General features: G+C 37.9%; 1 protein-coding gene across 1 annotated transcript; it reads left to right on the forward strand.

Moving 5' to 3' along the window:
- The first annotated feature begins 65 nt into the window (after positions 1–65).
- ckba (creatine kinase, brain a) lies at positions 66–11012 on the forward strand. The gene is made up of 8 exons (XM_052026192.1): positions 66–192; positions 1365–1570; positions 2558–2712; positions 4252–4384; positions 8105–8276; positions 9088–9211; positions 9290–9479; positions 10634–11012. The coding sequence occupies exons 2-8, from the start codon at positions 1378–1380 to the stop codon at positions 10810–10812; spliced, it is 1146 nt and encodes a 381-aa protein (XP_051882152.1). The 5' UTR covers positions 66–192; positions 1365–1377; the 3' UTR covers positions 10813–11012.
- The last annotated feature ends 4958 nt before the right edge of the window (positions 11013–15970 follow it).

Consider the following 15970-nt stretch of genomic DNA (forward strand, 5'->3'; position numbering starts at 1 on the left):
CTTGATTGACAGATCGTGCTGTGAATGGAACTAAATTTAGCAACCAATGAGAGAGCGGTCCCGGTGCGCTATATAATTCAATGGGAGCCAGCGGAACACTTGGACACCAATCAGGGTGGTGCGGAGATCAGGATAAAGTGGAAAGCACAGTCTTAGAATTAAATTGGTGCTTCAATTTTCTTGCTTATTCAGGTAACGTCGTTTTGCAAATCAAAGTTAGCTAGTAAAATAAAATTAAAGCATTTTTTACTTAATTTGTTTAGAGAAAAATGTATGTTTCAAAGCTATTTTTTGGATTAAGTAGGTCTAGCAAAATGCAAATTAAATGCATTTCCTTGCCTTAAAAATCAGGTATGAGTAGATGAAATAAGATCAAAATCATCACAAAGTTCAGTTGGAATCAAATGTTTATTAAATGTAATAATACTCAAGTCTAACCTTGAAGCATCTATTTAGATGCATCGTTGAACGGGAGGATTATCCAGAGTACTTACTGATTGGTAAAGCAATCTATGCATTCTTAATACAGTATTGGAGGAATGTGTGTTAGAAAGACGAAAATCCATAAAATTTATCAATGTCAATGGAATGCGTTTAATCTTTTTCGTAACCTTGCATTGTAATGTACACAAACGGCAAGCAAGATATTTGTTCGGGATTGCGAATGATAGCTGCACTAATCCGTTGAGAGAAAATACCTTGTACTATTTCTAATCCGTGAATTGTGGACGTTATCACACATTTAATGTACTTGGATCGTCCTTCATAAATCTTGTATGAAATACAGCGCGATAGGGTCACGAAGGACGAGGAATTTACGTAATCGTAACGCTATTTGAGAATGCCGTGATCTTCAGCATTCAGCCGCGCGGAACAATTGTAAAACTACCCCGGAATTATCATTAGTTAATCGTGAACATTTTCCCTCAAACGTCGGAAATGATCATCACAGTCCATCAGTTGGGGATTTTAATGTTTTTAAAAAGTCGGGTTTTCGTATAAAATCATTCTTTAAATTGAGTTTTGTCGCTTGGAGAACTTTAATGACCTTCCTCGCCATGCAATAGGATTAAAGTGTCTAAAATGTGCAAGAGACTTTGCTATACTCGCGCAGAAGTTTATTAAACCACGGATTCCAGATACTTTGGCAATTTCGAATAATTGTGTAGCTTCAAAGTTCGCGCTAAATAGTATGTCTTCTTTAAAATAAAGATCTGCAAATGAGACGCATTCACATTCGTCATACAGCGTTCAATGCATTCCCGATAAACTGGACCCAACCCGTTCACTCAAACCCTCGCTCCGAGAAGCCATTTATTTTATCCTATTAAATCTAATGTATAAAGCTGTTGTTTGTATTGCAGTAAAGCGGTTACCATGCCATTCGGCAACAGTCACAACCTCCTGAAAATGAAATATTCTTCAAAGGACGAATTTCCGGATTTGAGCCAACACAATAACCACATGGCCAAAGTCCTGACCCTGGAGATTTATAGCAAATTGAGAGATAAGCAGACCCCCAGCGGATTTACCCTTGACGATGTCATTCAGACTGGGGTCGACAATCCAGGTAAAACCTCCCTTGGATGAGCTCCCTGCTTTCTTCCATACAGCAGCGTTACTTTGCAAGGTGGCCATAAGTTAGTTGAGGAAAATCTTAAACTAAACGTGGCACTTGGTTTTTTTTAACCCAGCCCGTCCACAACCGATCACTGAATAATCGGGACAATTAATTCAACCCTAAGGAAAATGTTATATAAATGGTAATTATATGAGCCGGTATCCTGGCTTCCCGCACTCGAGTAAATCTACAAGAATGGATTACACCCAAGGACTTTCTGTGCAGGGGATAGTTTTTTTTTGCATTTGATTTCCTTAAAGTAGTTGTGACTCCTCGCACGTCGCTGTTGCTTGGCTTGAGAGAGGCTGTGGGCAGTAGAGGAGTTTCCCGCTTTGAGTCAGCACAATAACCACATGGCTAAAGTGCTCAGAAACGGAAAGACAAATCAACCCCCAGTGGTGTCATCTTTAATGATTGATTGGTAATGGTCATCTTGAATTGGTAATCCCGCTAAAACACTTAGATTGCCCGGAATAGTATAAAATCCATCTACTTTGACGCAAGGTTTACTAATCCAGTTACAACGCGGCACTGTGGACTAGTTTGTCCGTCTGTACAATCAACGCCGCGACCTAAACCGAGTGTTGTTGATTTAAGCACATGGCCGATTAATGTTTTTTTTTTGCTCCTAAAAATGACTTGCTAAAATGAAAGTCATATTAATCAATTCTTTTAAAAGACTTGATCATTGTTCGTTACTTTATACACGAATTGCAAAATTTGCCCTCCCCTCTCCTCAAAGGCTCAACGTTTCTTGAATAACTCGTAAGGCAAAACAGCCGAATGACTCACTTCTCATCTTCCCTTCCATTTTAAAATGAATCCAGCTTGGTGCTCCTTTCAAAAGTCAGCGGATATAGTTATTAATCGTTTGGCAATCTGAGTGATCAGGTGAAAGAAACGCCACCTGCAATTGTTCTTTCTTTTTGTATCTAGGTCATCCATTTATTATGACAGTAGGTTGTGTAGCTGGCGATGAAGAAAGTTATGATGTTTTCAAAGACCTTTTTGATCCAGTTATTCGGGACCGTCATGGTGGCTACAAACCTACTGACAAGCACAAAACTGACCTTCACCCTGAGAAACTCAAGGTTAGACAATGGGGTTCAATTCTTGACTAAACATAAGCGTTGGTTGTCTTCCAATGCATTTTAAAGAATAAACTACTTGTATCAGCCTTGGCTGGGTTGGTAGAGCCTTTGCCTCTGAGTCATAAAATTGTGGGTTCAAGTTTACTCCAAAGACTTGAGCAGAAAAATCATCTGGTTGACATCTTGGTGCAGAAGTGGATAAAGACTGCATTGCCATTTGGATGAGACATGAAATTCTTATGTGCTTGTGTTCTCTCAAAAGATCATGGGACTCTACTTTGAAGTGAAGCTGGGGAGTTGTTAAAAGTGTCCTAACTATACATATCTTTCAATCTCTCTATTTCCAAGCATGCCTGCCTGTCCCATCCCACTCCTTTGGGGGGGGGGGGGGGGAGAAAGAGGTGAGGGAAGGTTCAGAATAAAGGTTAAAGAAGGTAATGTAGTTATTAGTTTGTATTCCACATTTATAATTGGAATGGATAGCACAAGAAATGAATCTCTCTGCGGGGGCCACAAAAAAAATGGAATCTATCGATATTACTTAACAGCAATACAATAATATCTAGAATTTATGGGGATTTGCTGCACATTAATTTGGATGCACACTTCCTGTGATCACACTGAAGTGTTTCATTGGATGTAAAATGTTTTGAGGCATCCTAAAATCATGAAAGATGACATAGTAGTACAAAAAGTCTATACACAGTGAATGAAAAGTACTCTAACACCCAGTAATTCTTCACTGAATCCAGCCGGAATTCTTGATACAATACTGGAACATTGTTCTGTCTTGTAAAATTGGATGAGTAGATTTTAAGTAGCCTTTAACAATTTGTTAATGAGTTTCCCTTCACTAAAAAGTCTTTTGTGATTAGACTATCATTTTTTCTATAGCTTGTTTAATAAGTGGAATCCTAATAATCTCCAATTATTGTATAAAATAAGGCTCGGCATTATTTTGTAATATTATCAAATCTACAGATTTTGGAAGCCCTTTTCTTTGTCCCCAATATTTTGCCTAGAAATTGCTGTTTTGACTGTGTCATTGGATTTAATTGTCTCTCTGTGCTTTTGGCATTTTGAGAATGGGCAGGTGACCTTCCTCAAGGTGTCCTTCTGTCAGCATTGTACCAGCCATATAAGTGGCCTGACCTGGACATTCTCTCTCTCCCCCCCCCCCCCCCCCCCCCCCCACTGCCCTACAACTGCATTCATTGGCACCTTTCTCAGTGATACATATGGAAATGGTAATTTCTGTGCTCAGGTGTGAGTTTATATTCCAACTCCTAAAGAAACTGCAAGGAATATTTAAGCTCATTCTTGTGTCAAATGGAAAGTTGCCTTGAAATATGATACTTGCCAAATGTTTGCATCAGAATACATGAATCTGGGTGCACTATAATCTGGGCAATAATTCGAGTTGTGTCTCTGGTCTGAAATTATTCCAGACAATTGGATGCCATTTAATGGATGAGAAAATTTGAATAGAACTTGTTCTGTTAATAACAAAGTGAAGTATAAACATGATTTGTCTTTTAGGGTGGTGATGACCTGGATCCTAACTATGTGCTGAGTAGCCGAGTCCGCACTGGCCGCAGCATCCGTGGCTTTTGCCTTCCCCCTCACTGCAGTCGAGGGGAGCGTCGTGCTATTGAGAAACTTTCAGAGGACGGTAAAGTTGAATGGGCACAATATGCTTTACTTTTTAAAATCAGTTTCTTTTTCCTTGTAACGTAATCCAAGAATTTGATATAATTCTGGAAAACCAGCATTGATAATTCAGAAGTGACCATATAAGAACATAGACCATAAGACATAGGAGCAGAATTAGGCCATTTGGTCCTTTGCGTCTGCTCCACAATTCGATCATGGCTGATTTATTTTTCCCACTCAACCCCATTCTCCTGCTTTCTCCCTGTAACCTTTGATGCCCTTACTAATTAAGAACCTGTCAACCTCCGCTTTAAATATACCCAATGGCTTGGCCTCTACTGCCGTCTGTGGCAATGAATTCCACAGATTCACTACCCTCTGGCTAAAGAAATTTACTCCTCGCCTCTGTTCTAAAGGGACATCCTTTTATTCTGAGGCTGTGCCCTCTGGTCCCAGACTCTCCCACTACTGGAAACGTCCCCTTCACATCCACTTTTATCCAGGCCTTTCAATACTCGGTAGATGTCAATGAGAGACCCCCCACCCATTCTTCTAAACTCCACAAGTACAGGCCCAGAGACATAAAACACTCCTCATACATTAATCCTTTCATTCCCAGGATCATTCTCGTAAACCTCCTCTTGACCCTCTCCAATGCCAGCACATCCATCCTTGGATATGGGGGCCCAAAACTGCTCACAATACTCCAAATGTGGTCTGACCAATGCCTTCTAAAATCTCAGCATTACATCCTCTTTTATATTCCAGTCCTCCTGAAATGAAGGCTAACATTGCATTTGCCTTCCTTACTACTGACTCATCCTGCAAGTTAACCTTTAGGAAATCCTGCACTAGGACTCAAAGTCCCTTTGCACCTCCGATTTCTGAATTTGCTCCGTTTTTAAAAAAAAGTTTACACCTTTATTCCTTCTACCAAAGTGCATGAAAATACACCTCCCGATGCTGTATTCCATCTGCCTCTTCTTTGCCCATTCTCCCAACCCGTCCAAATCCTTCTGCAGACTCCCTGCTTCCTCAACACTACCTGCCCCTCCATCTGTCTTTGTATCATCTGCAAACTTGGCCACAAAGCTCTCCATTCTGTTATCCAGATCATTGACATATAATGTGAAAAGTAGCAGACCCAACACTGACCCCTGCAGACCACCACTAGTCACTGGCAGCCAACCAGAAAAGGCCCTCTTTGTTCCCACTCTTTGCCTTCTGCCAGTCAGCCAATCTTCTATCTATGCTAGTCCCTTTCCTGTAATATCATGGGCTCCTATCTTGTTTAGCAGCACCATGTCAAAGGCCTTCCGAAAATCCAAGTAAACAACATCCACGGACTCTCCTTTGTCCATCCTGCCTGTTACTTCCTCCAGAATTCCAACTGTTTTGTCAGGAAAGATTTTCCCTTAAGGAAACCATGCTGACTTCAGCCTATTTTATCATGTGCTTCCAAGTACCCTGAAACTTCATCCTCAGTAATGGACTCTAACATCATACCAACCACTGAAGTCAGGCTAACTGGCCTATAATTTCCTGTCTTTTGCCTCCCTCTCTTCTTAGAGTGGAGTGACATTTGTGATTTTTTTTCAGTCCTTTGGAACCATTCCTGAATTTAGTGATTTTTGAAAGATCACCACTAATGCCTCCACAACCTAACTTACTGAATGTTAACCAATATCTATTCTGCTCGGTCTCCTGCATTTCCTTTGCATTTTCCCTTGTCTGAAAACTTTGCATTATTAGGTTATCCCACTTCACAAGCAGATGGAATGTTCTTGTAATGCCTTGCTGCACCCTTTTCCCAGCCCCACAAAAAATGATTACTTCTGCCAAAGAAACTAAAGTCTTGTTAAGTGAATCATCTCTGAATATAAGATGGCTCTTGCCTGAAATGGGGAACTAATTCATTTCATTTCCTTAAACAAAACCCACAAGTTTCAGGTTAATCTACTGTTTCAGCTTACTGTTAATGCTATTTCCATTTATCTGTGAAAAGTGTAACTTGCATAGTTGAACCATTTATGGAAATGAATACTCTGTTAGCTTGTGACCTCTTGTCAAACTCTGCAGTGTTTAAAACATCAGCTACTGGCTTCAGTTTTTTTTATACAAATTAAGGTGACTTCATTTTTAAGACCGAGAAAGAGTGTACACCGATTACATATTGTCCTAATGCTTGTACAGAAACTAGTTTTGAAAAACTGAAATGTTTCCTTTAAATGATTCTTTGTGTATATTTTTTAAAAAGCTCTGAAGATTTGGGCTCTCACCAAGTATTTCCCCCTTCTCCAGAAAATGAGCCAGTACCATAAAATCTTGCACTCTGAATTGCAAGTGCAACGTGTCCAATAACATTGCAAGTGTGGGATAAACTGTAACTGCCACGTGTTACTGTAACTCATAGGGAAATGTGATGCAGAACTTCTGACAAATTTCTGGACCACATGTTTCAGATTATAAAATTAAATTGTGAAAAAAGGCTTTGAGGGCATAATATTTCAATACATCATTGTTTCTCATTATTCTGTCTTTCAAAACAAAATACTTTGGCATTTTTCTTTTAATCTTGCTATTTTGGCAAAAAGATTTTGCACGATTAAGACAAACAATCTCCATTTGTCTTCTGCCTGAGATGATTCAACTTTGAAAAGTTCTGGGGAAAAATATGCCACACTTTTTCCCAATATCTGGCTGTGGAGAAGTTATCAAGGATAATGTATTTGGAAGTTTTTAAGTCTCCCTGTTTTGGAGAGATACAGTGCATCAGAGGGTAGGTTTCCTCAATGTACAGTGAGTCATCAAAATACAATTGCACTAAGACCCACATGGTGCATACCCATGCACATCAGGGATTCTGATGGCCCACACCTATCCCTGACCTGACTATTGGCATTATAGTGTTTTGAGCTGAAAAATAATTTCTTGCTTTGAGTTACTAACTTTCTGGCCACCAAGAAATGCTCAAACTGAACCTATAACTATCAGGCAGGGCTGCCAGGCAAATAATACAAATGGCCCACACTGGAATCATGGATTGGCTGCATAATTATTTAAAACAAAATCTTTTGAGGTGTCTGAAGCGAGGCTCTGGCACTGCCAGCAACTCCTCTGCTGGAGTTCCTGGATTTTTCATTGTCTCGAACTTACTTCAGAACAAAAGAACCTGCTCCTATGCCTGCAATCTTTTTGCCACGGATAAGTTGTGGATGGGTGTGCCTCTGCTTTTGCACTGAAACATGGCTGCAATCCATTTATTTCTGACGACCTGGTCATTGTGATTTTTAAAGCAAGTTATCTCTACAATTTGATTATAAACCAACCCTCAAATCTGACTGATGATTCATCTAATATTGCCTAAACACAGGCTTTCAAGATGTGCATTATGCACAGATTCAAACTGCTCTTGTAGTGTTACTTTTTAATCCCCTACAGAACCATTTCTTAAGTTGTGTTCCATCAACACTTTTTAAATAGATCATTATCATGTTGCTGTTTGCAATTGTTTGATGCCACCTCTTCTATATCCCCACATAAATGTATTGAGATGCTCAGAAAATCATGTGAAAATCTTTTCATATAAATGCAACTCCTGGCTTTGTCTTTTCTAAAGGAGAAAAAATCCTTTTTGAGGGGCTTTTAACTTGTCAAGTTATAAAACCAGACTAAAATCTAAAGTGACTTATTCCTGGTGTTATAACAGTTCTTGTATGGTAACTTCTCTTTTCACTAGGCTTGAAAAGTCTAGATGGTGAATTTACTGGAAAATACTATGCTCTGAAGAACATGACTGATGAGGAACAACAGAACCTAATTGATGACCACTTTCTGTTTGACAAGCCTGTGTCTCCACTACTGCTGGCCTCTGGGATGGCACGTGACTGGCCTGATGGCAGAGGCATTTGGTCAGTTCTTGGTGTGGGAGTAAGATATGAAGAATAGATTTATTTGCAATAATTTCAATTTGCAATTCTGATTACTGTTATTCTAGCATGCTGGGAGCTCTGCATCTAATAAGGAGAAATGGTCTGACCAGCTATTTCTGGAGGGAAATTACTTTGGAATCCTTTTGGAGAGCCAACAAACAGCTGAAAGATTTTCTGTTCTTCACTGAATCTGATTGCATTTTTGTAATTCTTGGAATGTTTCTAATGTTGTGATCTTGGTGGGCTTGGAGGGATGGGGGATGGTTCACCATCAGCAAGAATAGTTGTTTTGGATTTCACAAGTCTGTTTAACTTCAGTTAGCCATTGTGTAACTGGCAAACTGATAATTCCTTCTACTCAGTTAGCTTTGTTTATGTGGAAGGCAATATTTCTACACATAACCTGTTTTCTTCTTCATAGTTTACATATGGATAACTCCTTTTCTTGGAAGTGATGTCAGGTCATACATCTGAATATGTAGCCAATTTCTTACCACTGTTTATGATGGATTAGGTAGATTGGGGTGAAAATTCTTTTTCATACTGAGCCAAAGCATCTTCTTTCTTCCCTTCACTCTCTCCTCAATTAACCTCAGCTATGTTGGCAAATTGAGGGCCATTTTTGGATAAAATAATCTGATAGAAATTCTAATGTGATGCCATTTAGATGAAAATACATAAATGCCTCAAGTAATTGTATTTTGACATAATGATAGAATCCTCTCTTAAATAGAGAAGCAAAGTTCCTGTTTTTTGTTTTTGCTTGTTCTAAATTAAACCTGTTTTCTAGGCATAATGACAATAAGACTTTCCTAGTTTGGGTAAATGAAGAAGATCATCTTCGAGTTATCTCCATGCAGAAAGGTGGAAACATGAAGGAAGTCTTCACCCGTTTCTGCACTGGACTAGCAAAGGTACATGAGTGTCACTGAGTCAGTAAAAGCCTAAAGATGCTTTGTATTTTTCTTTGAACAATTTCTTTTAAATTATAGATTGAAAATGTCTTCAAAAGCAATGGCCATGCATTTATGTGGAATGAGCACCTTGGTTACATCCTGACATGCCCATCTAACTTGGGAACTGGCCTCCGTGCTGGTGTTCACGTGAAACTACCCAATCTCAGCAAACACGAAAAATTTGGTGAGGTTCTGAAACGACTGCGACTGCAGAAGCGTGGAACAGGTAGGTTGGATCTTACCTGACAGTGAACTATGTCCGTGATCCAGTGCACTTGACTTTGGCAGTAGAGGACTGGATCACCACCCAGAATTCATTTACTCTTCATGAGAAGCTGTAACAATTGATTTGTGCTTCCAACCATATACAGGAATTGTGGCCATTTTAGGAGGGGAATTTTGAAGAGATGCAAACTATACACATTCAGCCTTTCAAAATTACCCATATAATTGGAACTAAATTGCATCTGCTTCACTGATGTCTCAACCACATTCTTGGCCTTTCTTGACTTAAAGGCCAGGCAAACAATTAAGATATTAAGGACTTAAGATGCTCCTTTTTTAGTAGAGCAAAAAATTGTATCTGGTTTGTTGGGGGAAGGGAGGAAATGGCAAAGGGGGTTTGTGTGTATGTGAGATGGGGTGGACAGGAGTGAATCAAACTATTTTCTGTGACTTCAGACCCCTAATTAGGAGGTATGTGTAAGTGGCCTGGACACATCCATGCTGAGCCATTTTCCAGACACCATCTTTTTACTTCACTGGTTTTTCAAATAAGCAGTTAGCTTCTCAGCCAAATTTGGATTCTGTTAAATAAATCTGAACTCATTCTGTTTGGATTATCACTTGCGTCCTGGCATTCATCCCACCATAACTGACTTGTTATAAATTAGTTGCTATTTTTATTTTCAGTGCTTAAGCACTGTCACATGTTTAAAGCATGATGCATTTCTGGCTACATTAGGAAATGTTGGTGCACAAAGTTCATAGTTTCCTTTCCATGTTCGTGTGTATTGGCACAAGATGACTTGAATACAGCAAAGCAATAAAATTACCCTTTTTTTAAAAAAAAACTGAAGTAGCGCTGAACATTATTTTTAAACAAAATCTATTGCAGATGAGCAATTTATGTTGCTGGCATTCACTACCTTATAAGGAACATGGAATGTTTTTTTTTGAAATACTCTATTGCTGATTGTTAACTAATTTCCACTTTTTGGGGTGTTTTGTTTAAACAGACAAATTATTCTGATTAGGGTAGAATTCAAGTGCATAGTTTAACATGGTGATTTTACTATTTTTATATTAAAGTAGCTTTTTGTGTTGAAGCCAAGGCGCATACAATTATACTAATACAATTTACTGTTTGTTTCTTGCTAGGTGGTGTTGACACAGCTGCAGTTGGTGGTATTTTTGATATTTCGAATGCTGACCGCCTGGGCTTCTCTGAAGTTGAATTAGTTCAAATGGTGGTCGATGGTGTAAAGCTGCTAATTGAAATGGAGAAAAGCCTTGAAAAAGGCCAGGCCATTGATGGTCTTATCCCAGCTCAGAAGTAAAGTCACTTTATCGCATAACTTCTAACCTATTCACTGGATATATTGTATAATATTATAAATCTCCCTAAGATGCCAGTCTGGAATGGGGGAAAAGGCTCATCTTTAGCATAAATGTAGTAGAAATCTTCAAGTTATATTCATTGCATTGTTGTTGCTGATGATGGATTAAAAATGAATAAATATACTTTGGTCCATACAAATGAGTGCACAGTAATTTTCTTAGACATTTGGTTAACCTATCCTTGGTGGTTAATCTGCTGTCGATGTTTACAATTTAACACTTTGGTGGTCTTGGTATCTATCTCTAAATTACTTCCTGACTAACAATAGGTCAGTGTGTTAAATCAAAATTAACCTTTGAATTTGCTGAACTATCTTAAGAACCACTTGTAATGATGGCAGTATATTAACAACATGGAAATAGGCCATTCATTGTACTAGTCTGAATGCTAATGCTCCACAAGGTACCTTTTTACATACTAATTTGTCTCTCTCTATTAGTGTGACCCTCTAATCCTTCCTCCTGCATTGCAGTAGCTTCCCATCTGGTATTCAATTTAACCATTCTTCTTGGTAGGAAGTTCCAGTCTTGCTCTCCTGAAAAAGGAACTTCTTTACTTTTGAATATCATTGACTTGTATTTATGATCCTTCTCCACTAACCACACCACTTTGCCTTCAAGCATGGAAACCATTTCTCTTGCTCTATACTAATATACAGTTCCACTGTTAGAGTTCTAGTTGGCTAGCTTGCCACCTTCCCCCTTACTGTATGATGGCCTAAGTATCACTGTGGTTTAAGTAAATTATGCAATTCTGTGCTAATTGCAAGACAATGTGGCTTTCTTCAGTTCTGAATCAACTAAGCCTTCAGCAGGAATTTATCAATACTTAAAGACTAGAGGAAGTACAATGGTAGTTAAAAGTAGATTAAAGAGCTGCTATTATCATAAAATGCAAGTTGCCTTTCTAATATACTTTGCATTTGAACATTAAAAATTACACTAGTGATGGGTTAACTTGTGTAGAGTTTTGCCCATACATCTCTAACTTAAACCACTTCATTACAAGTGGCCCCTAGTCAGCACTATTGAGCTTTGTGGATTGAAAGTTTATTTTGGATTACATGGCAAAAATTAATTTCTTTCCGTATGTAGAAATAACATATGCTATTGTTGTATTCACCTGGGTTCAAGAAGTCATTTATGACCTCCACCCTACTATGTAAATAATGCAATAAAAGCTTAGCTTTCATTTATAGAAAATGAATGAATAGTCCAAGTTTTCCTTGAACAAGTTCTCTTGAGAAACACCTTAATATTTCTTCTGGTCTCTGCAGTGACTTTAGCAAATTTGGTTGCTCTATAAATGTATTGTAATGTGTCTCATTGCTAGTTTTTAACTAAATTGCAAGCTTGTTCTATCAGAAAACAATTATTTTCTTGAAACTTTGAATCCAGGGAACCTTCCTGCAACAGTTACCATGACCAGAGAAATATGTAACTTCCACCTGAAGAGTTCCTAAGAATGTTGTTGCTTTTAATTTCTCAAATCAACAGCATTCAACTGAAATTCACCTGAGTGCTTTCAACTCCTAACATTATTTTACAATTAGCTGCCATTGACAGTAATGGGGTTTTAACTCACCACCTCTTAGAATATCCTTGCATCTGGTATTAAGCAACTATGTTTCATGTCTGTCCCAATATTTTTTTCTCTCTGTATTGGATATGGCATAACAGGAGCATACAAAGGAATTTGTGGATTTAAAACCTATATATAATCAAAATACTGCAACAATTTAAAACTAAACTCCTGGAGTTTTAACTGATTTCAACTTCAGAAAGGGACAAGTTTTTTAAAAAAAAAGTTAGTGGATTTTTATCATTGCCTAACAAATGTAAATACCTCTCTTCACATTAATCCACACATTATTCCTTTGAGTATCTAGAATCATTCCTGATTGTGTATGTGACTATTGTTGTAAATTTCCAGGTTTTTCTTGCAGAAAATGAGCAAGCAAAACTGGAAAACTGCAGAAATTTCAACTAACTACTTCTGTGTGTACATACTAATGTACTCTTTGCAATTAACCAGTTGAATAAACAGTGTTCAATACAGTTTATTCTGACATATTGGAGGTTTATTGTCCTAAAAGCTTTGATCTTATCCTTCCATCTGTTGCACACATTCAATGACCAAGAGTTCTTGCATCATCAGTATTAATTGGTAAGTTGCTATTGTACAAAGTACGGACTTGCATAAGTTTGTGTTTTGAGTATTTGTCTCATTTGAGAAGCATAATATGGGATTAGGAAAGGAAAATGGAGATGGCTCCAGGCATGACCTTATTGGTTTTCCTGCCCGGGGGGGGGGGGGGGGGCAAAATGGTCTCCTCCCTGCTCCCATTTTTCTGATTATTGTAAGGGGAGGCCAGCAACTTAAAGCACTGATGTTGTTTCAGACCCCCTAACCCTTAGTTCCTTGTACCATCCAGTTGTTTATATCTAAAAGTTGCTCTTTTATGCTCTGAAGAGGATCTGTGAGACAATCAGCTCCTCGTGTAGCCCTGCTGGCAAGGACTGAATTGTAGATGGTTTATGAAGCCCTTAGAGATAAAGTAATGTGATTTCCTTCAGAATGAATTTGGGTCCTGTGTATTTTTTTCATAAAATCCATTTGGAGTAAGTTCACTGATTGATTTAGGCTATATGTTGAAGCAGTAATCTTGATTTAATGTTATCTTGGTATCAATGTTCCTTATGTGTACTGCTCAAAATTTGCTCTCAAAACACAGTGAATTTATGGATTATCAAAAGTAGTGTATGTTCTCCTGTATAACTGGGATGAATAAAATTAGTTTGATATATGGGACCTTGTAATAAATTGAATTTTAATAAATTAGGTGTTTTAAGGAGCTGCAGGCTATTAAATACAGGAGTTATGATCATTATAAACCATCTTACTCTAACTACAGACCTTCAGCAGTTAGTTTTATTTCCTACTCTGGGAGAATAAGGTTTGTTTTAGGTGTTCATTAAAGCTTGTAAATTAAGTAGATAGAACAAACATTTCCAATAGCTTTCTAAAGCTGTGAATCACAGATGCAGTAGACAATATATAAATAAGAAAAGATCAAGGTCCATCTAACTTGGCTTACTAGTTCCTAGTGTTTGAATAGCATGATGGGAGCTGAGCTATTGAATTCGTATGACAATCAATCTCTTTACTGGGTCTCTAATTTAACAAGGAAAACCTGAGAGGTTGAAGGCGTGGATACTTGTGTTCAAAGTCTCCTGTTCCTCCCAACGATGCTATACCTACCTTCTATCATGTCCCAACTTGTGCGTGTATTGTAGACCAATAAATCTACCTAATAAGCATGTAACAGGTTGTATTTTCAGTTTTTCACTTTTCCCACAGAGAACCTGAACCTAGAGAAGATCCAGAACCTTCCAGAAATCAGGCAAAGACATGTAATATTATCTAAGAGTAAGTTCAAATATTTCATTTCCTTACTGTAAAATGCTTGCTACTTGTAATGTGCCCATGTGTACACACATTCCTTATTTTGAACCAACCAATACATAGAAACATGAACCAACCAAAGCTGCTAGAACTTCAGTGGTGTTTTGCAACTCTAATACACTTGCACTGTGTACATATAGCCTATATATTGCTCTCTCCATTTTGAAAAGAACAAGTGATTCATATGTACATATTATTCACAGATTTAATCAATTCACAGGTTTTCTAATCCTCTTTGGTCTCAAAGGAATTTGTTTTGGGTGCATTGTCTCCACTTCTTGACTTGAGGAAGATGTCATTTCTTGACTAAAGTCAGTAGAATGTTGTGTCACTTTTTCCCCACGGTTTCCAATGGATCAACTTCTGGAGTACACTCTTAATCACATAACACTGTCATATCCGCTTGTGTGTCCCTTGCAGGAATTAAGTGATTTACGTGTGTGCTTTATCTCCAATATACATAAGGTGTTTCTGTACTTCATACTTCACATCACAAAAATACCTCTCTTCTGAATGTTAGATTTCCTAAGTGGTGCTAACATGCAATCTATCATGTTGTTTAAAATGTTTCTCTCCATAGCTCGAGTCATAATTTAGTTTCTTTTTTAACAGCCTCTCTTGCATTCTCCCATCAAGATTTATGAATTAAAGCTCAATCACGTTGAGTCTTTTACACATTAGTAACTCAGCAAGAATTTAATCTGTGCATTGTTCTGCAGTTTAGCAAAATATTTGCTTATCAATTGCTCATTGTTAAACAGGCTTCCCTGTAATATTTTTACTGGTAGTTCATACTGACACCTCAGCTGCATCATTTGATGCTGGATGATATGGTGAAATAAATGTGTGCCTATTATCATTGTTTCATAAAGCCCTCAACTAAAATGAACAAAACTCAGGACTGTTATCCAAGACAAGTTCTTCTGATAAGCTGTAACATAAGAAAATGGAGCTCAGTTCCTCGACACTTTTGCAGCAGAGGAACCAACACTTATCACCTTGATCCATTTCAAGTAACCATGACTACTTAGAAGTTATCGATTTCCCTCCTCACAATAATCAATATGTGCACTTTAGAAAAGACTTGTTGGCCATTTCTGTCTGTAAAGGTGTCATTGCTGTTTAGTACACTAATCTATTAATAATTCAAGATCTTTGTCTAATTGCAGTCAATAAAACTGGCTGATGTCATCATGCTCACAATACTGAATTTTCAGTGCAAAACTTCTAAAAATTTGTCATCTTAATTTATCTTCTCAGTTGTTATGTGATCTGTGTTTAACACAACCTTGTTCTTTGACACCTCAATTCATCACAGATACTTGTAACTTCATCTGGACATTTGTCTGTGCTTATAAAACTCTTCTGCATACTCTTTTGGGAATGATACCTTTGTGCCTCCCTGGCTCTCTGTAAACAAAAATTATCCTCTGCTTCTTTCAACATGAAGGTCAACATCCTATGACAGAATTCTCATACAATAATTTTTACAACACTTGCAATGGCAGTTTGTTTCAGACTTTTATGTTTGATTGTGCACCCTACTGAGATAAGAGAATGGTTCACCTTTGTACTCCCAATGCAACCATTATTGGCACTGCTGACTTTGCACCAAGGATTGTTAACAAAAG

This window comes from Pristis pectinata, chromosome 1 (assembly GCF_009764475.1).
Source record: "Pristis pectinata isolate sPriPec2 chromosome 1, sPriPec2.1.pri, whole genome shotgun sequence".
In the NCBI taxonomy this organism is placed as follows: Eukaryota; Metazoa; Chordata; class Chondrichthyes; order Rhinopristiformes; family Pristidae; genus Pristis; species Pristis pectinata.